Raw genomic sequence first — 25472 nt, 5'->3', positions numbered from 1 at the left:
CTCAAGTCCCTTGAGTCATACAAAATTTAACACTAAATGTCAACAAGTCAATATTAAATTTTTTCTGCCGAACATGTTCTTGCCTTAGCTTTTTGGTTTATGTTTACTTTCTCTGTAGTAAGAGCCATTTCTTCGTTGCTTGTGTAAATTATTTGGAAAAAAAATTTAATGTGGCAATACCAGCCCTCCTCAGAAATAGAATTACAGTGTTTCTATTGTCACAGTAATTTTCTAATATACCTTTGATGAGCCCTCACCTCATAGTCATCACCTTTTTCTTATCCATGTAGCTGTGAGTTCCAAAAGTTGATCTTTTCCCTAGCAGACTATATTCACACGCACCTAATGAGAGTTTTTCTGCGTCACTAACTGTACATGAGAACAGTTTTAACTAGTAATTATCTAATGTTGTCTTGCCTGCCACTAAAGATGGCAAGATGAATGAAGCAGACATATGAGTGTGAAATAACTCAGTGGTGATTTAAAAGAGTGGTTTTTTTAAGAGAAATAAAATTACAAGTACTGACAAGCATCGCTTTTACTAATACTTTCCTACCACAGAATAATAGAATCACTAGGTTGGAAGAGACCTTCAAAATCATCGAGTCAACCCATGTTTTAACACATCAACTAAACCATGGCACTAAGTGCCACATCCAGTCTTTTTTTGAACACATCCAGGGACGGTTACTCCACACCTCCCCAGGCAGAAAATTCCAGTACTTTATCACCCTTTTTGTAAAAAACCTTTTTTCCAACCTTTATTTCCCTTGGCACATCTTAAGACTGTGTCCTCTCATTCTGCCAGTTGCCGCCTGGAGAAAGAGACCAACCCCCACCTGACCACAGCCACCTTTCAGGAAGTTGTAGAGAGTGATAAGGTCACCTCTGAGTCCCCTTTTCTCCAGGCTAAACAACCCCAGCTCCCTCAGTTGTTCCTCACAGGGCTTGTGCTCCAAGCCCCTCACCAGCCTCATTGCCTCCTCTGGACGTGCTCAAGCATCTCAACGTCCTTCCTAAACTGAGAGGCCCAGAACTGGACACAGCACTCGAGGTGTGGCCTCACCAGTGCCCAGTACAGGGGAAGAATGACCTCCCTGCTCCTGCTGGCCACACCATTCCTGATACAGGCCAGGATGCCATTGGCCTTCTTGGCCACTTCGGCACACTGCTGGCTCCTGTTCAGCTGGCTGCTGTCACCAGTACCCCCAGGTCCCTTTCCTCCTGGGCACTCTCCACCCACACCGTCCCCAGCCTCTAATGCTGCAGGGGGTTATTTTGGCCAAAATGCAGGACTCAGCACTTGGACTTATTAAACGGCATCTTATTGGACTCTGCCCATTCATCCAACCGTTCCAGGTCTCTCTGTAGAGCCATCCTACCTTCCAACAGATCGACACATGCTCCCAGCTTAGTGTCATCTACAAAGTTACTAATGAAAGACTCAATACCCTCATCCATGTAATCAATAAAGATATTGAACAGAACAGGCTCCAGCACAGATCCCTGAGGAACACCACTGGTGCCTGGCTGCCAGCTGGATGCAGCACCATTCACCACCACCCTCTGGGCCTGGTCATCCAGCCAGTTCTTAACCCAGCAAAGAGTGCTCCTGTCCAAGCCATGGGCTGCCAGCTTTTCCAGGAGTGTGCTGTAGGAGACAGTGTCAAAGGCCTTGCTGAAGTCCAAATAGACAACATTCACTGCCTTTCCTGCATCCACCAGGTGGGTCACCTGCTTATAAAAGGAGACCAGGTTGATCAAACATGTCCTACCCCTCCTAAACCCATGCTGGCTGGGTCTGATACCCTGCCCATCCTGTAAGTGCTGCGTGAAGACACTCAATATAAACTGTCCCATTACCTTACAAGGTACTGTGGTCAGGCTAACTGGCCTATAATTACCAGGATACTCCTTCCCACCCTTTTTTTGAATGGGTGTCACACTGGCCAGCTTCCAGTCATCTGGAACCTCACCAGTAAGCCAGGACATTTGGAAAATGACGGAGAGCGGCTTTGCAAGCTCATCTGCCAGTTCCCTCATCACCCTGGGATGGATCCCATCTGGTTCCACAGATTTATGAACATCCAAGCAGCTCAGCAGTTCTCTGGCTGCCTCCTCCGGGATAACAGGGGGACCATTCTGCTCCCTGACACCATCAACCAACCCACAGTCATAAGCTGCACACTGCCAAAACCACTACATACAATATGAGAGCAGCTCTCAAATGACTAAATATATTAAGAAATCTTTTGAAGTACCATAGTAGTAAATGTAGTTAGAATATATAACTAATGATAGGCACATTCTCATAATTTGCCTCTCAAACATACACATATTTTCTTTCTTTACATTTGTTCCACTCAGACCATGCAAATCCTTGCTCTTCATTGAAGTACAAGTATTTGCTGAAAGCAAAGCTATAAAAAAATGTAAATGCATCCTTTTCCATTAAAAATGAGAAGCTTGAGACATTTTCAGACTTGAAGGATTTCAGCTACAGAGTTCCTAATATTCATGGATATTCACACTTCAACAAGTCACAGACACTAGAGAACATGCTGCTATGCATCAACAGAGCTAAGGGAAGTGTATTTCCATATGAACATATGAATACAAAGATTTCTGACATTCAAGGGGTAGAGAAATAATTTTCCAGCATTAAGTTTCATCATTCAGGCTGAAAAGCTCCTTCAGGTGATTCTTAACACATGAACCAGCTGTTACAAGCCATCTAAGTTTATAAGGACAAAACGAAGAAAGATCAGGAAAGAGACAGAAAACTAATGTCAGGCAGGTACAAATAGCACATTATTTGCTATAAGAACAGTATATAAATTATACTAAATCTAGAATACAAAGTATCAGTAGTACATAATTTCTTGCTCTGGTTTTCTTACTAAAAAATTACTTTTGGACAGAATTTTCTATAGTATTTTCAGATGATCTTTCTTCAATAACGGAAGAAGAAGAAATTATGCTGAATGGTAATACCAGCTATACAATAAAGAAGGTAATGCCAGTTGTGGGTGATGGAACCCGTCTCAAACCCTATCAGGCTAGTTTACTGCCTCAGACATTTCAGCTAATGTTCTCTCTCCAAACAGATGTTACTCTGAAGCCATTTTCTTTTTCCAACAATGTCTTGCCACCTAAAGATTAGGCTGATTTGACTCTAAAGCTAAAAGACATTGACAATAGTATTTGACACTATAATGTAAAGATAAAAAAAATAAAAATCAGTTTTCCAATTTTATTTAAACAAGATTTGCTCTAGTGTCACTCACTGACTTCAGTTTAGGTCTAAATGAAAGATTAAAATATAAATTCATAGTCATAAATAAGTTTTAGATTTTCGTCCTAATTGCAGTAGCTGCAAAAAAAAGTTCCAGTAAGAATCTGGAGGCAAACAGAAATGAACCATAAGCTAATCAATCCATAACAAGCTTTAGTCTTCTACTAAAGCTTAAAATCCACCCTGATTACAGCTCTACTTTCTGAAATTTCTAAGATATAATTAGTAGGTTAACAGCTAACACTGAAAGATGATTAATTAAAGAGATTATCCCCAAAATTTTTCCATTCTGATCCTCATGAAAGAGTGTGGTATGGTTCTTTAAAAAAAAGGAAAAAAGGAAACAGATATTGAAAGGAATATTGGGCATGTTCGAAAGTGTCCTCTATCTCAATTTTCATCTTCACTTACACAAGCAAAGAACAGTTCAAAACTGTATTGCTGATATCAATGATATCAATTTTAAGTTCTTTCTAACAGCAGGGAAGACATAGTTTTAATGAATTCATTTTAAAGGATGAGTCTGTCAAACAGTGAAATTCAGCAAGATTTTCCAAAAAGGTCTTGAAAAGGTTTAAATGAATGGACTGACTGGGAAAGTGAATGTGCTGACTACTTTTTGTTTCATCCTCTTGTACTCAAGGCTGATCACTCCGTGCAGCCTGAATAATCCCCTAACTGAATAAGATATTACAGTATGAAGAACATATTGAACATTTCAGCCTGCTATTCAAGTGCTGTAATGAAGATCTACTATTTTTCATAAAAGAGAACTATCTCTTTAAGCTGATATGAACATAATGTAAAATATCAGTGAAACTAAAGGATGAAAAGAAAGAAACATCACATCAAAAAAGTTCCACTATTATTATGTCTTTGGTTCACATGAAACAAAACTAATGTGAACATTGGACCTTTTGTGGACCTAGAGGTCTCAGTCTGGATTTTGATTTCTGAATGGAACTTTAAGTGCAGGTGAGCTTTCTATAGCTAGTTTAATACACAGATGAAGTTTTTTATCTCATAAATGTATTTCATACAGTTCCTGTTACATGAACCAGGAAATTTCCCCAGCAAAAGAATTGATTACCAACCTCAATAGCCAGCTGTATGTATTAACTTTCTTAGGACACAGGAGAAGCTCTGTAAATGACACAAAATGCAAATCATAATATTCTTTTTCAGGGAAACCTGTTGGAAGAACTTAAATTTTCCTGACTTACTACTTGCCACAAAGGACAACTGGCCTTAAATTTTTAACATTATCTAGGAAATACAGAAAAGTAGGATTACTTTTTGATAAACAATACTAAATCTACTCTCTGACATTTTCAAGCCTCAAATTGCTTGACAGAGGACCATGTGCTGAAGTAAATATGCTACAATGATAAACCAAACATGAACTAATCTTGCTGCAGAGAGGGGCACAAAGCCTGTGGAGGGTCTCAAACCTAAGTCCTATGAAGAGAGGCTGAGGATACGATGGTTGTTCAGCCTGGAGAAAAGAGGGTTCAGGGGGTACCTTATTGTGTTCTAGAACTACCTGAAAGGAGTTTGTGGCAAGGTAGGGATCAATCTCTTTTCCAGGCAACCAGCAACAGGACAAGAGGAAAAGGCCTCAAACTACAACAGGGGAGGTTAAGGTTGTATATCAGGAAAAAAAATCTTCAATGAAAGAATGGAGTGGATTTGGAACAGGTTTCCCAGGGAAGTGAGGGAGTCACCATCCCTGGAAGTGTTCAGAATACAAGTGGACATAGCACTTTGTAATATGGTTTAGCAGCCATGGGGGTGTTTGGTAAAAGGTTGGATTTTGTGAGCTTGAAGGTTTTTCCAACTTTAATGATTCCAAGATTCTACATTCACTCAATTTTGAAAACAAATAAGGAGATTATTTTAATCTTCTAACTCAAAATGCCAAAGTGCATTTTGTACATGTGGAATAGTTCCTCTGTTTGTATTAAGAGAATAATTATATGAGGTATTAATGTATGTGTTACTTTACCTCAAGCACAAAGCAAAGGAACTAAGAAAATAAAGTCAAATTACAGAGTTAGAATATGATTTTGACTAAACCGCTTGCTATACATTTGCTTCAGGGAAATGATATTTTTATAGAAAACCATCAGTTTACCCTAACAGCTAAAAGAAACCACACAGAATAATAACATGAAAAATCTAGATGGTTGCCTTGAAAAATACTTTTGGCAATACCAGCTTGAGACCATTTCAGGTAAGACTCTGGTGCAAACAGTTCTTGAAAGCTTACAATTGAGACTGCACTGAGTATCCTACAAAGCTTGCTCCATTCTTGACATTACATTTTGGAAATTCTTTAACTGCTCAATATAAATTATTTTTTCTGCAAAGTTTATTTCTTCTTCCTTAAACCCCAAAGGCAAGAAAAATGGTTGATGAAATTTTTTAACAGTCTTTCACATGCTGAAAGACTACTATGATTTCCTTCACTCTCTTATATATAAAACAAATACAAAATCTTTCTGACTATTTCTCCAGCATCTGCTCATGACTGTTGTCTTCTAGATTCTTTGTAATTTACCAACATCTTTTCACATGGGGCATTAATTCTGAATGTTTTCAACTTCAAATGTATACAAACTGAAATAACCAGACTCTGAGCCTATGTAGTGGGTAAAAGCAACTCCATCACACAAAATTAACCATACTTATAGTATGGCATTTCCACAGCTATTTTACTGTATGATATTAATAGTATGAATTTTAGCTGAGGCAGCTTGGAACAACTCTTCCACCTGAAATGTGCCTAGAAAAAGAAACCCTAAGCTTTATTGGATTAGATTCTTACATGCATTAATCACCTATCACTGCTGACATTCTAGTGAGAGCTGACCATGTTCCTGCCCTTGTGCCCCTGAGAAATTTTTCATAATAAACAGTTATGGTTGAGTTTTACAATTCTGACATTACAACTGGTGACTCTACCCCGTAAGATGGTGTAGGAATTCTTGGACTGTGGCCATAGCTTTCTGTTACACTGAAACAAACCCCACTAAAAAAACTATACATTTTTTTTTCTTATTTTTGTAAATCTGGTGAACATATGGTATACTTGATTTTGTGTTTTCCTTTTTTTCCCCCTCAGCACTCTCATTCATTCTTCATCTGACTCATATCTTAGAATGCAGTGAGCACTAAAGAAGTGAAATAAAATTCTGGTAGTACATTATTGGTACAGAAGGTACTGCTTTGCCATTAAAACTAGGGAATGAACAATGACAAAACTGCACATTTAATTTCTCTAGCAAAACAATACAATCTGCTGAATTATATGCTATCTTACCAATTACCAGCTAAAGACACGATTTTTTCAGTTGCTACAAAGCACAGCTAAAATTAATTTTTATATTTTCCTATATAAATATATTTCACAGCTTTATTTTAAAAAGCCACACACTTTTACACACGTGTGCTGCCCAATATGAAACACCAGTGAAAGTCTTCTGCAAAAATCAACTACATTTTGGCTAAATGCAGTAGAATACAGGTACATTTGGGACTGTATTGACAATATTCTTAAATGAATTTTAAAGTGCACCTATTGCTGACTTTTCTCTCCTTTAGTGAAGATTTCTAATTGTCACTTACTTTTGATGCAGTATTTTGACAGATAAAACTTCCAGTATTACCCAAACATACTTAGGAGGAAAGATCTGAAATTTGCTGCAGAAGCCCTGCACAACAAATGGAAAACTAACCTCATCACAATTGCATAAACATCTGCTTCATCCATTTCATACAGAAAGAAAACTGAATTCTTATTTTTCTTTGCTTATTATGTACTGTGGTGCGTTGTCTAAGCTATGAAGTCAGATAGATTAGATATCAGTGCCTACTCTGCCATCAAAAAATGAAGATTCATGAAAAATCTTAGCAACATGCACATTTTCAATAGAAAAATGTAGCATTCTTCCCAGACCTGCCTTTATTTTTTCCTTGCCTACAGCAAGACTTAGAAATCTTTGGTCACCAAAGTCTTTTTCAAAGCTGTTTTCACTAAGGAATCCCAATGTACAATTACATTTTCCACTGTGTTTTCAACTTGTTGGTTTTGTACTAGTTGAATTTGAATAAACCTTCCCTGATTTCATTTATTACATCCTCCTTAAAAAACCCAACCAAACCCACTAAGCAAAACAAACCCCTAACAATCATTTTATCTGCTTTATGTTTCTACTGTCACCCATTTTCCATTTTTCTTACACATAGAATAGTCTATAAATCTATAAAAAGTAGCTGAAATGCTCAGATGGAAGTGTTCTGATGCTTGACACTTGGAACAGCAGGATTTCCTATTTAGCATTTCAGTAATACCAGGAAACATCCATTTAGCATTTCTCCGAACTCTCTCAGGAGTCAGTGACAAGTGGAGAGAAGATAAGTCAAGGGATTTTCAACTACCTTTTGATGTTCTTAAAGAACAAATACAAGACCCAGGCAAATAGTCCCATGTGTACCAATAATGGGGGACAAAATCTGAGACAGGATACATGACTTTTCTACTGGACATGTTTCAAACTCCCCCTTCCCAATGAAGACTCAGGATTATTCTACACTTACGGTTTTTTAGATAATTTTTGCTTATAATATTGATGATGATATCCACTTCATGACAGTCAAACAGGTGTTTGGATCAGGCTAACAGAATGCCACAAATGCAATTTCCTCATGTATTCACTCGGTCATTAGCAAAGTTGAATCAAGCTGATAGTACCACTATGAAAACAAAAGCCTTCCTCATGAGTAAGGAAGTTCAGAATCTGGCTCAATATCAACTTGATACTGACATTATACTGTCATTTAGCTGCCAATAGTTGACACTTGATAGTGTCATTATACTTCCATTTAGCTTTGACGTGATTTTTTTTTGTTGTTGTTGTTGTTAAAAGTTTTTAAGCCTAGGTAATGGGTTCCCAATACAGAAAATATTGTAATAAGGTTAGGGAGAGAAGTAAATATTTTATATCAGTTCCAAGATAACAGAGCAAATGTATTCAAAGCACAGAATTACTAAGCAAAGAAGGAAAGGACTGAATTCTCTTGCAAGTGGACAATCTACAACAGTATCCTGCCTTGAAAAAGGAGGCAGGACTAGATGTTTAGTGTTGGAAGCAATGTTATGTTTCACTATAAAGAGAAATTTTTCATCTGATCATTCATAAAATTCACTACAGACCGTGAGTACTCAGAACATCCAATTAATTGCAAGGAACAAAAAAACCCCCACAAAACCCAACAACAAAATCTAATCTGTACTGCTTGGTGTAGAGGAGAAGACAGAGAAGTAGGAGAGAGAGGTATCACACATTACAGTTTAACATGTTTTACATATTTCCTTAGTATAACACAAGACTGCTTTTTTCTTTTTTTAATCTCTCATTTACAACCATCAATATTGTTTTTTTATTTCACTAAGATTAAACTTGTAACTATGAAAAAAATGCTACTAACACTGTTCCATGCACTGCCAGTGTATATAATCCTTTTTTATACAAATTATTTTCATGGTAGCTGAATGATGAGACTGACTTTCTCACTGTAGTCTGGTTTAGGTCAAGGGAAATTCAGGTGACAATATTTAATATGAAACCAACTAAGTGTGAAAGGTTATAAGTGAAAGATCTTTTTTTCCTGCAGCTTCCTTATAGGCAAACAAAAGAATAATGAATTCACTGTAACATCTTCATTTGATCTACTCAGCTGTAAAATATGAACATTCTCAAATCTGAAGTCACTCAGACATCTAACACATGCTAATGAATCAACTTTGTTTCTGCAGATGCAATTAAAATCCTCATCTTTATCTATGCAGTCCAGGTTAAAAAGGCTGATACCAAGCTGCAAGACTACATAATGACAAAAAGCTAGCTAAAAAGAAATGATGACATGGAGATGGAAAGCAGAAACTTCCAGGGAGAAACAATCTTGCCTTGCAGCAGGAATAATGATCAGGCTGCCAAAACACAAAAGCAATCAAAACAGAATCAAAGGAGAAAGAGAAACAAAATTAGCAAAGCTCTTCATCCCTAATGATATGTAACAGTGCTTATATTTCATGTTTGAAATCTCACTTGTTTTCCTACTGCAAGAATATGCTATATAAAAATGACAGCATGAGAAAAAATAGCAATGTAATCTCATCACTGGTTTTTTTCCTATACAGGGATTCCCACTGCTGCCTCACCATCAATACCATTAATTACATTACATGCAGCTACTGTATTAGAAGAGGTAAGTGGTATTCCATATTCACAGAGACTGCAGATTCTGAGATTGGGAGCTGAGTTATGTACTGCACAGGTGGTGTGTAATGCTTTGTAGTGAATGCATCAAATTCAGCCTATGAACACATAAGGCACTAAATTATGCACAAAAAATACGTGAATATAAGCACTGAATGCATGAGCAATCCATTGACTAGAATGTCTAGTTTCTCATTCCATTTAGGGAATGTATTGCTTCTGAATGCTAATCACTCTAGAGGTGATTACTATTCTGATCAGTGGTTTTTTTGGGTGCAGCCAACAAAGGCTAGAGTTAGCTTAAAACTCTGCTAGGCAATTATTGGAGAGAATGAGAAGAATTTAATTTAGTTACATCTAAACATCCTTCTAGACAGTGGCTGTCTGTAGCCTGCAGAATTAAGATAAACTTTCAAGTACTTAAGTATACCTTTTGCAATGGGCTGCTTATTAAGAACCAATTTTTTCTTTGCTCTGGTGTCATTTAACAGCAACTTTAAAGAAATAATTAGTGAAGAAATGGGCAAAATTTTATTTTCTCAATTCCAAGCAGGCAGTGCCTAGACTAGACAAGGTCTGTAGACCCAAGATAAAACTAAAAATTCTGCTACAATTACCCTCTGCTATGTACTAATTGCCATCAGGTATATAGAAAGCAGTGGTGTAAATGTGGGTTGAAGTTACATGTGGGAAGTGACTCTATAATCAGAATGCTATACATTGCTTGAACTGCAAAAAGCCTAATCTACTTATAGAAGTGATGGAAAGCATGAAAGAATAAATATATACGCATTTTGGTAAGACTCCAGTAGGGAATGACTGCTGCCAAGAGGTTCAAGTTATGTAATCATAGCAATTATAGGTATCCAAGCATATGAAAATGCCAAAACAGTACAGCATTAGGCTTTATGGTGCACTCCACCCTGTTCCAAGCTGACACATGCTGAAATATTTTCATTTTGAAATGGCGCTCATCCATGAACTACTGAAATATCAACTATTATCCTGTTACCTCTGTAAGATACTTTTACTGATTTAAAACCAGTCTGGATGATAAATCATTTGTCCTCCTCCCTTATGTCTTTCTATATTACTGAACTCTTCTTGATCCTCCATACTTATGGCATTTTTTAACTCCTTGCATTTACCTAATTTTTTACTCATTGCCCTTGATACCTTAGGTTTTTCCGCCTTCCACCTGCAGTCCTGCAGCCTGCTTCCCACTTGCAGCTTCCTGCCCCTTCACACAGTCTTCTAGGACAGTGTAACTCAGACTGCTTGTGGCAGTGTTTTTTCTGTGACAGTCCTGTCTGTTATTCATCTCCTGGATTTGAAAAATCTTCTACTTGTTGTTATGGCAGGGTCCCAAGGGAAGTGATTACCATTGATGGTAGAATTACTTCTTCCCCATTCTGATTTCAGCGTTTGGTTGAAGCTTCTGGCTTATGATATAGGACACACAAATGTGTTTGCAGAAGGCTCAGCAATGAACCAGCTGTGTAGCGTTCTCCCTAGCCAATGTGTGCTTCCAGCAATGGAAACAGCACCATGAGCGCGAACAACCCATGAGATCTGAAAGTACATCTTGACACAAAATACAGTTTCTGTAGAAAAAGTTGGATGGAGGAACCACCACCGCGGGCTAAATACTAGTTTGTCTTCCTGACTGGCTACTAACGATGGTTTTTCTCTTTTCTCTTTCCCTCCATCTTTCTCCTCTTGTGTTATTTTTTTTTCCTTTTATTCTCTACTCTCCAATAACATCCACTCTTAGAACTGATAAATGCCACCAAATACAGACCCATTAGGAAATCTTTATGCAACACACCATGGCCAGTTACTACACTTTCTATCACTTTCTTTATCTTATAAAAACCTCTAATTACTATTTTTTATTTCCTTTTACATATAGCACACATTTTATTATATAGAATCTATAGTTCTATTATTTGAATACTATCTTGCTAATAACAGAACAACAGCCTTATGTTTTAGTGCTTTACTTCCCTAATTTTACTTTGATCTGCATAACTGAATTTGAAATACCACAGATAATTGCAAATCCAAATCCTCACTGATGTTAACGCTGAATCTATACCATTTAAAACTGAGAACTGAATGCTGTTGACATACTTTAATTTCCTCAGAACGATACAATCATATTCTTATTACTACAGAGAAATCACTAGTCTTTTGATCATGTCATAAGATTTCCAACATGATTAAAATGAAAACAACCCCCCAAACCATTGTGATCAAAAAATTAATTTTTTTCCAGAGCATAAAAACATATTAATAAGTGTCATGACTTGGTAGTTTCACAGTGAAAGCAATATGTCCTATATATAAGTGATTTTCATGGTGTAGACACTTTTAACTCATGGTAACCTAAAAAAAATATCAGTTTTTACACATATAAAGAAGGCACGCAAACATACATGAAGGAAACAAAAATCTGACATTAGTGATGTTTCAGGTACAGTATTATTAACCTCGTATAAATTCTTCTTACCCTGGACCTCTCCTCTAGTTTTGTCATCATGACGACAGTTGCACCTTGTTGCTCCCACATCATTCTCCAGAAGTCACCAAAGGTTTCTGGCAATGCCCCTTGTGTTGCTATATAAGCATTCTGCTTCCTGTATCCATCTATGTAGTTGGCATTGATGTAGTCACTGCCTGGTATGCCTGCAAAGAGAGGAGAGTGAAAATTGCCTGACACACCTGCAAAGAGAGGGCAGAATTTCTGTGCTGTCCAGCTGTACAAGGGCTGAAAAATCCCGTGATACAGCTGGCTTGATGAATCTTGGCTTGCTGCATGCCAGACAGCACATGGGTACTTACAACTGAGTGTATGCCATTTGTGGAGTCAAGAGGCATGGCGGTCTCTCTGGGAATAACTATTCTTTCGAAACAAGAGACTTGGTTTGATAAGAAGTATAAAAGAAGCCTGAAAATCTGTATCAGGTGGAGAGACCTGGAGGTCAACACAACAGCATTTAAAAGCTGGCCTGATGGTGCCTGCAGACACCCAAAATATGGCAGTCTCTACCTGGGACAGACAGGGAGGGCTCTCAATCAGACACCCTGGGTAGGCTCCTCAAACATTCCTATTGAGGTCACTGCATTTCCTTTAAATACAGAAGGGAAAAAAATATTGTCACGACTATTAATATCACTGCTATATCCATTCTCCCCATTAAATGGGAAGATAATTATGAGTTTTATTGTAACAAAACACATTATGTAAGTCAGATTTAAGAAACAATGAAATTTTCTATATGCTGTGTGCATGAAATAAAGACCTTTGCAAGACTGAATAACAATTAAAAGCATGAAAAGAGGTGGTATCCAAGACTTGTGGGCACATGGGAGCCACACCATTATTTGCTTGAGGCTCAGGTATTTTGGACAAGACCTATACAGGAACTTCAGCTGTGTCTACCAGACACATGTCCACTCTTAGAGCCCCATAGGAAGCAGGCTAGTTCCTAACTGTAATGTATTTTATGATACTCAGAGTATGCCTGGACTGGGAGTTGGAACATGCTGCCTACCCAGGCCAAGGAGGTGAATTGGCTGAAGCAAAGGTCACATTCCAAGTCTGCACTAATAAGGCAGTCATGCTCATGGAAATGGATAAAAATGTACTTAAAATTCTCAGAACACTGCTGAATTCAGTAGTGCAATGCCCAGCTTTTAACACAGACTATGTGCATGTTCAAAGATAAAGCACTGAAGGGACAGTTTTTATGTCACTGCTATTACTCACTAGAGTAAGAACCAAGATACTCACGTGAGATCTGTGCTGGCTCAATGGCAAAACACTGTCAATTAGGTGAATATAGATATCTGCACCTTAGCCAGCTTCGTTGAAGTAACCGACAGAAGTTACTTTGAGCAGAAATGAATGATTTATATTTACACACCCAACCTGCCATGCAGAAGTCTACAACCCCAAGAAAAGGCGCAGGTTCCACAAACTCTTCCAAAAGAAAGTGAAGGTGGTGATACTAGTTCCAAGTTTATCCTACAGCTATGACTGTTTTCCCTTCACAATGCAATACAATTGAGTTTCTTTAGCTATGAAACAGAATAAATTGTAAATAAATATTTCCCAAGATTCTTCTCAGAAACCAAATCTTCAAATCTATTCTTATGCATCATCTCCTGCATCAGGAATTACCAGAGCTGCACACTTCTGTCTTTCCTGGCTAGAAGTCCCATGCATATAAAAATATCTTCGAAAATACTTTGAATTTGAATGGAAATTAGGGGTACCTCTTTAAAACTGACTGTTCCTTTAAAGCTATAATTTTAATAGTTTCAACACTCATTCAGGGTAAGCCTGACTGTTTCATTCCACTAATTACTTAGCAGTAGAAAGAACCCACCAACTAAATGTCACAGTAAGTAAAATACAATATAATCTGGAAATTATTCAGATTATGGGTTACTGCAACCGTAGTCTAGCAAAAAAAAAAAAATTATCAGGCCTTCATGCTTGATAAAGTTTCACATATGTTCTTGTTTTATATATTCAAATAATATTTAAACTAAAATTTTAATTTGTTTTTACTTTCTGTACACAATTAGAAGAAAAACCTGACAAAATATTTCAGAGATAGAAAGACCTTGTAACTTCAGGGTTACAACAGAGGCAGAAAATGGCACTCCTCAGGCAAGATGCATGAATGGACACAGGAAGACTGTCTGACTAATTTGACCTGACTGAAAGTCTCTTTCAGGAGAAGAAAAACAAAACAAAACAAAACAAAAACAAACAAAAACCCAAACAAAACAAAACAAACAAAAAACCCCAACCAAACAAAAAAAAACCAAACCAAAAAAACCCCAAAAAACCCCACAAAACCAAAAATCTTATTAACCTGCACACTCTATAGCTGAAAAGCATGATTTCCCGCCATAAAAGACAGAAAGCAGAGTTCAAAAGCATCACTTTTGTAGACCTGAAGCTGTTTTATGTGACACTTCTTATTGTGCATATTGGAATTAATGATATAGAAAATACAACTGCTAGGCACAATGCTGCATTTTTTTCCTCTATCAAGATAATAAAACATTTTTTCACAGAACAGATGAGAAAGAAGAATGAAGCCAACAGGAGAAATTTACACCAACTCGGTATTATTACCAAAGGAACTGAGGAAGCTGCTAAAAAATGTTTTCTGCATAAATTATAATTACATTATGATGACTGGTATCATACTTTGAAGCACGTTATAAATAAAAGCCTGAGGGAAAAAATGAAAAACAACACTTTGTAAAGACGTTAAATGATCTGGGAAAGCTGTCCTCTGGAACTGATAATGCAGAAACTCAGTGTGAAAATTAAGCATGGGAACTATTACAATCTGTTCTCTAAAGAATGATCTTTATAAATTTAGCAATGAATACTAGTACCTGATGTAAAAAAAATCAGAATGCCTAAGATTGTAAATACTCTTTCTACTTACTAATTTGTATGAAACTTATTGATAAATCATATTAAAATATATAACTCCTGAATTTTAAAAAAAATTCTAATTCTTAAAATTAGAATGAAGAAAAGCTTCCAGATTACACCTTCCTTGAACTAAGATTCAAGAAAAAAGAATTAACAATTACTGACAATTGCAAAGAGCATTTCTCCAAATCTAGATTAAAGTAGAAATTTTCACTTGTTTCTCCACTTGATTTCTGTAAAGTGGACTCATAAAATTCTGTATGTCATTTAGCTATAAAAAATACAAGGCAAGTCAGCTTCCCTGCACAAAATGAGGATATACTTGGGGCATGGACATGAAAACCCATTTACTACAGAACCTAAGCAACTCTTAATGAATTAACCAATGAATTTTTTTTGGGGGAAAAAAAAGGCAAACAAAAATGTGTTGCTCCAACACTTGCACTGAGATTTTCATCAAGGATTTATCTCTAGCAGAATACAGTATTCAATGGGGTTTTACCTCTGCTGAGATCAAGAGAACAACTTGATTCAGAATGCTCAGCTCCACTCTCTCTCTCACACACAGCATCCATTAGGTATGTTCTCTGTTCTCCATCCATTCTCACAGTCCCTCTAAGTATCATACAGATTTCTCACAGGGTCTCTTTTCATCACTGTTTTCATGCATGACCTCACTTTCACATCCTACTCCAAAATCCTTAAAGCCCTCTAGGGAAGGTGCCTTATCATAACAGGACTAATGAATTTGTTAAAAATAACAAATAAAATATGTGAATATTGGTAAATATGTACACTGACAAAGAATAAAATTTCATCAAAGACAAGTAAATCTAAATATTAAAATGTCCATTTCTGAAATTACTTTTTTGGCCATAACCTCCTTCTGAGCTGAGAAAATGGAACAATTTTCTGTCAAGTCTAATAGTGCAAAAGCAATCAAATCATAACCAGTCTGACTGCACTACAATGAAATCTTGCAAACTTTTGTTAGCTGCCATAGCTTGAAGGCAACGTACCCACAAGCACAGCAACAATTGCCATCATTACTTAAATCTGGGTTTCATAGTTAAGAGAACAGTTGTTCTTTAAAACCATGGGTCAAGAAAGGGACAAACAACCAAATTGTGTAATATTGATATGAACTTTACCTAAGTCTTTTGGCATCAGTGGGATTTACTGTACCTTTAGGATGGCATACCTGAAGTCTAAATTTAGGGTAATCAATGCAGTATAACCTGACTTTTACAAGTTTCATGAAAGCAGATACACATTTCTGTACAAGAAGTCAGTTAAAGACCAAGCTCCTGAACCATGATTCTACCGTAACTATTTTCTAGTAGCATTTTCAACTATGGTGATGAATGACCAGAGTCTGCAATCTCTTTATTTAGCCAGACAGGACTAAAGCACAATGGGAGAAGAATCAGATGAGTAGTTCAGCAAAAAAGACAATCAATTTTCAAACATCTCAAGAGAACAAAGAAGTTTAGTTTTTACATAGTAAGAGTGAATGAGCAAGGAAATAAAATTAGCCAATGCCACAATTAAAGTATAGAAGATTAAAAAACCCATGAACTGTACTGCTCTGAAGTTATGTTGAGAACTCATGAGCTGAGATGACAGTACAGCTTAGTGCAACACAGACTCAGATCTACAAGGCTAATAATGTAGACCTTAGGAATGATTCACTTGATTTCCTGAAGAGAGTTATAATCTTACATAACTTTAATTATACTTCACGTTTTATTCACAAACTGAGATCAAATAATGAAATTATTTCAAGCCTTTACAAAGGCTTGGTACTGAACAGCCTTTTACTTAGAATAAATTAAACTATAAACCTTTGTTTCTGCGCTGCTTCCCAAGGATGTGCTTTTAGTAATGTCCACAAATAGTGTGAAGTAATAGGATTAAATTCTGTCATGCTTGTAAACAAGTTGGAAAAATACCATGATGAATTCAGAGTGCTGATGAAGTTGTAATACTGGTTTAAATCAATGTCTGGTGTTTAGAAAAATGTCAGAGCAAAAACCACAGGCTGGTTGTGCATGTGTGAACAAAACAGTAAAAAAAAAATCTAATTTACATAAGAGGCATGCACCAGGTTAACTATAAAAGGATGCAGATCAGACCCCTTGCTATCCTCTCTTTTTCATCTCTTTCCCTTTTGCTTTCTCTGTTGCACGACCCCAGCTCTGCACCATCCACAGTGCAGAAACAATGTGGAATCTAAGGACTGGTGACACTCTTTTTTCTCTCTTTCTCTTGCTTTGTCTGATCAAAGCACAGCTGTCATATTCTACCCCATACTCCACACTGAAATTTATTGCAGGAGTGGGGAGATTGTGGACATGTGTTGTGGGCTGTTAGCCAGCACCTTTGAGATGTTTATTTTAGGAGGTGAGAACTGTTTAAGTGTACTGTACAAAATTAAGGGCTTGTTAGCCACCACTTTTGTGGAAGCAGATTGTAAGGATGTAAAGGCTTGTAAGACAACACTTTTTTGAGTCTAAATAGTTGTCTGATTGCTGGAGTTAAGGCATGTCTACAATAAAAGCATGAGAACCCTGACTTATGGTCTGGTGTCTTTGTTCAGCTGATGAGAACTTACCATGACACGGTGTCCCCTGCCATGGGTTGTGACAGCAGCCCTGGCTGATGATGCTGTGCCTGATGCCCCCCAGGACAAGGGTGGCCCTCGTGGCTGCCAGGGCACATGTTCAGCTTGCTCCTCCAGGTCCTTTTCTGCTCTCCAGCATCTCATTCCCCAACCTATCTGTACTTCCAAGGTTGCCCCATCCCAGGTGTAGAAATTTTCTCCAGTTGAACTTCATGTGGTTGTTGATTGTCCAGCCCCCTGATATGTCAAGGAATCTCTGCAGGGCCTTCCTGCCTTTAAGGAAGTCAACAGCTTCCTCAATTTCGATTCACTTGCAAACACAGTTAGTATGCCTTCCAGTCCTGCATCCAAGTCATTTATGAAGATGTTGAAGAGCACCAGCCCTAAGGTGGAGCCCTGCAGGGTCCCACAAGTCACCAGACTGGTCACCAGTCTGATTTCACACCATTCACTGCAACTCCTTGCACCTGTGAACCAGTTGCTCACCCATCACACGATCTGTTTATCCAGCTGTATGCTAGACTTTTTGTCCAAAAGCATATACCATGAGAGAAGGTATCAAAAGCTTTGTTGGCATTCCTTGATCAGCCTGGTCAATAAACAGGTGCTAGGCGCCAGTAACAAATGTTTACGTGGATGTTTTTGTTACATAAAATCTATATAGTTAAGGAAATATAACCAAAATGGTCTAAACACAAATCTTTACTTTAAGGGCTCACTGAAATAGAAACAGCACAAAACCAGCAAAGGTACTCTAGTAATGAATATTTGTAAAATGAAGGCCTTTTACAAAGAATGAGGAAAATTCATTACATATCATCCTAACAAAGTAAGGTAAGAATGAAAAAGAAATGTCAGGAAAAGAAAACCTATAGATATCTGGATTGTGAATACACAGCTAGGAAGACTACAAGAGTCTGGTGAAGAGGGAAAGGATCCAGGATATGGAGTCTCAAAGAGAAATGTTGAATTACAGAGAATTTATGGTAAGAAGGCAATGTCAAAAAGAGATAAGCAGAAGATGCAGAATTAGGCACAACAAAGGGATTGTTTAGAAAAGTATTAGAAAGGAAAAGGAAAGGTGACAAAAGTGAAATGTAGGTATGCAAACTAAGAACTAAGAGTGTAGAAGATCTGCAGGCAAGTTGAGAAACTTGGAAGATCTGCAGGTGAGAAGAGAAACTTGGAAGGTGACCAGCAGAAAAAAATGGGAAAAAGGAGGAGCTCTTTTAGGAAAAAGAAAGGAAGCATGAATTTGTTTTGTTTTGGTCTAAAAACTATCTACTATTTAAAAGTCCAGAATGGAAATGAACAGATTGTTCCGCACAGGTCCAGAAAGGCACAGAACAGAGCACTGCATCAGGACACTATCCACATTGCACGGCAGTGTGTGCAGATCACAGTCCGTTGCACGTCACTACAAAGCAGATATTGAAATGTAACATGGTGTCATCATACTGTGATTATTTTACTGCTGTCTGAAGCTGCGTTTAGTGATCTCTTGAACTCTTAAACACTGAGTAACAAAGCAGTTAACAGTCAAAGGAATCTCTTCTTAAATAGAAATATTAACTTATACTCTAAATTATACATTAAAAGACATGATAAATGCCTCTACTAAAATGAAACAAAATGGTATCTGGTTTGATATTTCCTTCAAAACCCAGTTTCAGTATAAGTGTGCACAGTAAACACATACCAAATCTTCATTAGTCAGTCAAGAACAAATCCACCAGATGTTTTCTTGAAGATTTTGCCAACAAAAAGAATTGGCTACATATGCAGGAAAAATTGTTTGGAGCAGATTTCAAGGATATCAAGAACAGCAGTATTTAAGCTATAACTATTACAGTATCAGTAGACTCATACACCTACAACTTGTCTCAGCATTGTTGTCGTGACAGACACCATGAAGTCTACTACATGAAATCTACTTCATAGGAGCTCTAACACCATGAAATCAACTTCACTGATCCTTCTGCATCCATATTCTCTATGGATATTTCTGTATCCATCACCTAAATACTTTTGTTGTTTCTAAGGCACTCCAAGCTTGTATGGTGAGGGGCCATAAAATTCCTGCACATGTATATATTATTTACAGAAAGCAACATATATGCAATGTGAAAGAGTGCAAATAGTTTGTACAGGTACTACTCTTTGGTAGTCACAATTCTCCAAACAATTCTAAATCTTGCAATGATGGTCTGCACACTTGTCTTGGGTTTTGTAACCGAAAAAACCCCCAAACCATGTTATTCTACTCCATCTGTTGAAACCAGGTGGAGCAGTGTTGCTTATCATTGCCCAAATGGGTCAGTGTTACTTATCAAGATGGTGGAGTGTTGCTTATCTTTCTTCGTTGTTCCACCACCCCCATAGGAATATCTTCTGCTAATGGACCATTAAAGCTCACCAATGACATGACACACTACATAATCCTATTGTGAGATGTTCCACCCAGGGAGGAGGAGCCAAACCATCTTCACTTAGATAAAAAAGGAGCCACAAGTGCCACCAAGTATCCAGTTTTCCACCAGATCCCTGGAGGAAGACCGGGCCCTCATATTACATCTCACCATTACTAGACTCTTTCTTCGACAGGACCATCTCTACTCCAACAGAACCACATCTGCCACTCCAGGAGGACTTACTCTGGACTGCTTCCAACACCCTGACCAACAGGGCGTCAGGTTGTATTTCTGACTCTGTCAGGGTTTTCTAGGATTTCTCGTTTGTTTGCTTGCTTGCTTATTCTTCTGTACTACAACATTTCTATTTTTTTTTGATATGCCCTGTAAAGAACTGCTATACCTATTCCCAAAATCTTTGCCTGACAGCCTTTTAATTGCAAATTTATAATAATTTGGAAAAGGGGGTGAGGGGCTTACAGTCCAAGGGAGACTCCAATCTTCCCTAGCACATACCTGCCTATTTAAACCAAGACAATACTCAAAGCTGATTTACTGACAACTGGTCATCAGATAAATAAGAATACCAGCAGCTTCTTGACTTTTCTTTCTTGACCCATTTGTACTACAGGCAGAGCTTTCTAGTGGTAGTAGCATTTTAAAGCCTCTAGATTTTCCATTTAAAAAAAAAAAATCCTGCTGAATGATGATAGTTTTTTTTTTTTTTTCCCCTCTTTTAATATATGGCATTATGTGAATACATTCACATACTTCTAGAAGACTTTTAGTCATGGATATCTCCTAAGAGAATAGACAAGACTTTTTAAAATGCAGAATGTTTATCCATTCCCTCCCCACCACCTGAATTTTTATTTACTTCCTAGAGGTTGAAGATGACAGTTCTAGCTGCTTTAACTCGATCTGTTTGTATTTTAATCAGTAAATTCTCCCTTAAATCTACTTAGATGGATATAATAAACTTCACTACATTCTAACATTCTGTTATAATACTTTAAAATTCCAAGTGTCCATCCCAGAAACAGCCAAAGGCAGCACTATATGATCTGATTTCAAGACTTCAATCAGATTTCAAGAACATGGGAACAAAATTTTGCAAAGTAAATTTTTTTTCAGGAGGAAAACCAAATTATCACATCCAACCTGAGTTTTCTCTCCAAAGGGACATCTAATGTAATAAAATTTAAACAGTGATAAGAAAAGTATTCCTGTGATATGAGCAATTATGTTGTGGATCTGCATGCTGTATGTAATTAGAGAGGTCAAGAACTTAGTGGGGATTCACAACCAGGTTTGAACAAGAGTTATGAAGGGCACCAAAATAAATACTTTGAAAGTGTTAGTAAGCCTTGTGTTTCAGGGCTAATACAATTTTTAGCAATTTGATATTATCAATAGTTGGAAAGAAGTAATTTCTAATCTCTGCTAATTTCTTCTCAAGACTTTCTAGTAATCACTTTGAATAGGTTACAGAGGTCTGCTACTGCACAAAATTGGCCTCGTGTTTCATTCTGAAGTACCAATTACAACATTCCATATTTCTGCAACACTGTTAAGAGGCAAAATGGTCATCACTGCAGGATTACAGTTTGGCAGATACTTAGTCTTTTCTTCATATATATTTGCTCTTAAAAAGTAAGCAACTTCCTAGGTGTAAAATGGAGCTCTTCTCAATAGAAAGGCACTGTTACTATTCAAACCTCACTAATAATATTAGTTTTCTTGTGGCCACCAAGAAATGCAGATGAAGCCTATTTGTAAACTAAATATCCTCCAAATAGCTGTAACAAAATATAATGTAGTCCAAATTTAGGTCTTGATTAAGTTGTATAGTAACATAGGTAAAGGAAAATATATTTTAAGTAATATTCCAAGTATTATTTCCCTGGTTACTTGGAAAGAAACACAACTGTCAACTGAATAAAGTGCTGGCCAGACTGGGTATTTTCATATCTGAAATATCTACTTAAAACATGAAAAAGAAGTATTTTTTACTAAATGCCAAAACAAATGTATTAAACTTATGAAAGCACACACACAAAATTTCATCTACCCAATCATGTAAAATCTCAGGAAGAAATTTTTAAGAGGTTAATTATGTACTAAATTATTCCTATTTTCTGGACTAAATATCATTTTATAAAAAGGCATTTAATATTTGATTTATTCACCATAGGCCTTTTACCATAATCTAAAGAACTGGAAAATACTTAAAATCATGCAAATCACCTAATGGGTCAATATCCCATTTGTGGTTTTACATCTAACACTAATATTATAAAAGGTTATAATATTTTTCTATGTTTAGAGTCAATGACTGTGAAAGATTTAGAAATTTTAGCCTCATTATGGTATTTCTTACTTTAAAAAGGGAATCAAACATTACAGTTTAACTCTATGTCCCTGCTCCTTAAAATACTCAATCTTTTCCATGTACAATGTAAAGTTTTTTCTGTATTTTTACTATAGCTTATCTAAAAATATCATCTAATGTACTGTGTAATTTCATACTTTCAATTACTTTGACTAACATTTTCTGCTTTGCCTCTAAATTTTCTTCTCATTCTCTGAATATGTTAGTTTTTTTCAAGGGAACCAAATTTCAGGTGTCATTTACATAAAGGGGAAAACGGCAGTCAAGTTGTCTAATATATAAATTAACAAATAAATTTGCCTTTATTTTTTTTTTTCTCTTCTTCTCTCCTCCTTTACACAACTCTTTTCCCAAACAAAATCCCTGGGAAAACCCGAGTCTTCTTTTTGCCAGTTACACATCTCTGAGTTAAGCACATTGTTCTGAAGAACTTTACACAGCATTCAGAAAGGCTGTCCAGTTGCTGTTCCTGACCTATTCAGACCATGTACGCTGACTTCTTGTCTGGACCAGTGAGACAAAAAAGGATATATTTATTGAGTTACATCACATATACTGCTAATTAGAATACCCTCTCTTCAGTGCTGAGACAGGTAGTTCTACCAAGTAGAGGCAGGTTTCTACACAGCTACATACTTTTACGAGGTAATATGAAAAACAGTAAGTGAAAATATTTTGTCAGAACTGCTATTTGAGCCTGAAAGGTGGAACAAATACAAGCAGAGTATCATATGCAAATTTTTCGAGGTAATCATTAAAATTTGCTAAAACATTTGAGAAGCTCTTATCTGTGTTGTCAAAGCCTATGGTATGCAGCTGCAAGGAATAAGGAAAGATCTAGACTTCAGTCTTTTGGATTGCCTTTTTCTTCACCAAGCAGCTAATATTAAAGTGGATTACACCTATAAATCCACTGTCTTTAGGTCTGGGGTAGCCAAAGATAATATACTGTTTATAACCATAAATCAAACAGCAGTTTAACTTGTAGCATGCTATGACTGAAATAACTATGACCTTGAATACAGGTCCCTCTAGGTTATGTATCATATTTTATCCAAGCCCTGTTGGAGCTAACTGAAGACATATCTTATTTTCATTTAAATTGTGTCATTTAAATATATAATTTGTTTGATTATGGCCATCATTAATACCTGACTGTCAACAACATAGAATAAACTGAAAATCGGACCTCAAGCCAGGAAGTAGGTTGAGCGTAAGGCAAGATTGGAGAAAATAAAAAAATCCTCTGAGTGAAAACCAGTGTGTCCCGATGTTTGGTAAAACAGACACAGTACCTAGAGCTAACTACCTGTAATAGTTTGTTTCAGATAAAACTTTAAAGTGTTTAAGAATTTGGAAAGCTTTTGAACAAAGAAAGATACAATAAAAAGCTCCCAAAAATGTCTGCATGTGGGTATTTGTTTAAGAACTCTAGTTTAATATTTAGATTGGAAATTAAAATTAAATTTCTAAGAGGGAGTTTTTAAAATTTGCCCAGAGAATATGAAGTTGAATTCACTTTTTCCCACAAGAAAGTTTTGAAAAGTAAAACTCTATGAGCAGGTAGGTATCTTGCTAATTTCATTTATCAACAAATCCCTCCATTCAAGTATGTTTGTTTACTGCTATATTGGCTTTGTAGTGTTAATATAAGTAAACAGCAATATTAATTTACTTTACATAACTCATTGGCATGTACACAGGGACCTAATGCATTCAGTGTTACACATGAATGTACATTTTAATGCAAGTTCATAATACATTACTGACAATAAGCATCAGAAAAGTATTGCCATTACAGGAACTTACTGGAAATACTTTAATTAAGACTTCTTTTTATTACTGCATAAAGATATTTATTGGTAAAATCATTCTATATTTTAGGATTTAATTAATTTAATTTTAAAGGTCTCCTTACCTTCTATTGCTGAGAGTAGAACACGAGAATGGTCGTATGCAATTACATTCGCATATCTATTCTTTGGTTTGTTTACTTCCAGGTTAGAATGCTCCCATGTGAACTGCTGACCAGGATCAATAGACTTCAAAACACCAAGAGAAAAAAGGAAAAGAAACTTTCAGATAGGGAGTACATAATTGTTTTATTTATGATAATTATAAACTAAACTCCCATAGTTTGCTCTGAAAATAATTTTCTTTTGAAAGAAAATTATTACTTCAGGACACATTGTAACATATTAGATCATATTATATTAACCATTTTATATTTATGCATCTGAAATTTCCATAAGGAATTTAAACCATAAATCTTTAAAATCCAGGGTTTTTTCTTCAGAGAAACTAAGCTATTCACCCTTTTATCTTTTCACTAATTTTGGCAAGTGAAGGAGGCTAGCTTAACAGAGAATGAATAAATTTAATAAATCTCAAAAACACTGGGATGAAGGGGTATAAATATTTTTGCCTTTATTACTAAGTGCACATGATCAAAAATTTTACTGTCCTGTTTACTAAATAAACTCAAAATGTTCCTGAAAAAGTTTTCCAGAAGAAAAATAATGTTCCTGTTCTTTCATTTTGATGGCAGGCCAACCTACGATAACAGTGTTGCTCACAAACTAGCTGCATTTCACCCATAGACAGCATAAAGAAATTAACTTTTAATTTCCTTGAATCATAAATAAGGAATTTTAATTTTCAATGATCTCTAATTCATAAACATAACTAATCTTATTCATAAACAAAAACTATATGTTTCCAGATTTGATGTTTCTGTTTCCTTCATGTTCCAGGGTGGAATTACAGAAGTGTTCACCACACTCCTTCATCCTTCACCCCTAGGGAAACTTCAGACTCTAGCACTTTTTCCTCTATGGTTGAAGTATATATGCAGCAAAGTGAATACAAAATAGCTAACAGATGGTAGCTGTTTATGCTCACTATGATAGTGGCTGTATGAAAGGCCATCTCATACTAAGAAGTAATGAATAATCACCTCTTGTTTTACATTCCCTCTTTATAACATTAGAACCCTTAACAGGC

The 25472-nt window shown here is 36.5% G+C and overlaps 1 protein-coding gene across 1 annotated transcript in view; it reads right to left on the bottom strand.

The window, feature by feature from the left end:
* The window catches only part of PTPRD (protein tyrosine phosphatase receptor type D), a 317656-nt gene that overhangs the window by 41156 nt on the left and 251028 nt on the right, over nucleotides 1-25472 (bottom strand). The window contains exons 27-28 of the mRNA XM_066180841.1: nucleotides 24388-24511; nucleotides 12089-12264 (exon numbers count right to left, since the gene is read on the bottom strand). Coding sequence (XP_066036938.1) covers nucleotides 12089-12264; nucleotides 24388-24511 — 300 coding nt within the window. The remainder of the gene's footprint in view (nucleotides 1-12088; nucleotides 12265-24387; nucleotides 24512-25472) is intronic.

Source organism: Chamaea fasciata, unplaced genomic scaffold (genome assembly GCF_029207755.1).
Source record: "Chamaea fasciata isolate MVZ Bird 193981 ecotype frontalis unplaced genomic scaffold, bChaFas1.0.hap1 SCAF_4, whole genome shotgun sequence".
NCBI classification, from domain to species: Eukaryota; Metazoa; Chordata; class Aves; order Passeriformes; family Sylviidae; genus Chamaea; species Chamaea fasciata.
Note: the sequence above shows the minus strand (reverse complement) of the source record. Positions and strands in the feature narration are given on the sequence as shown.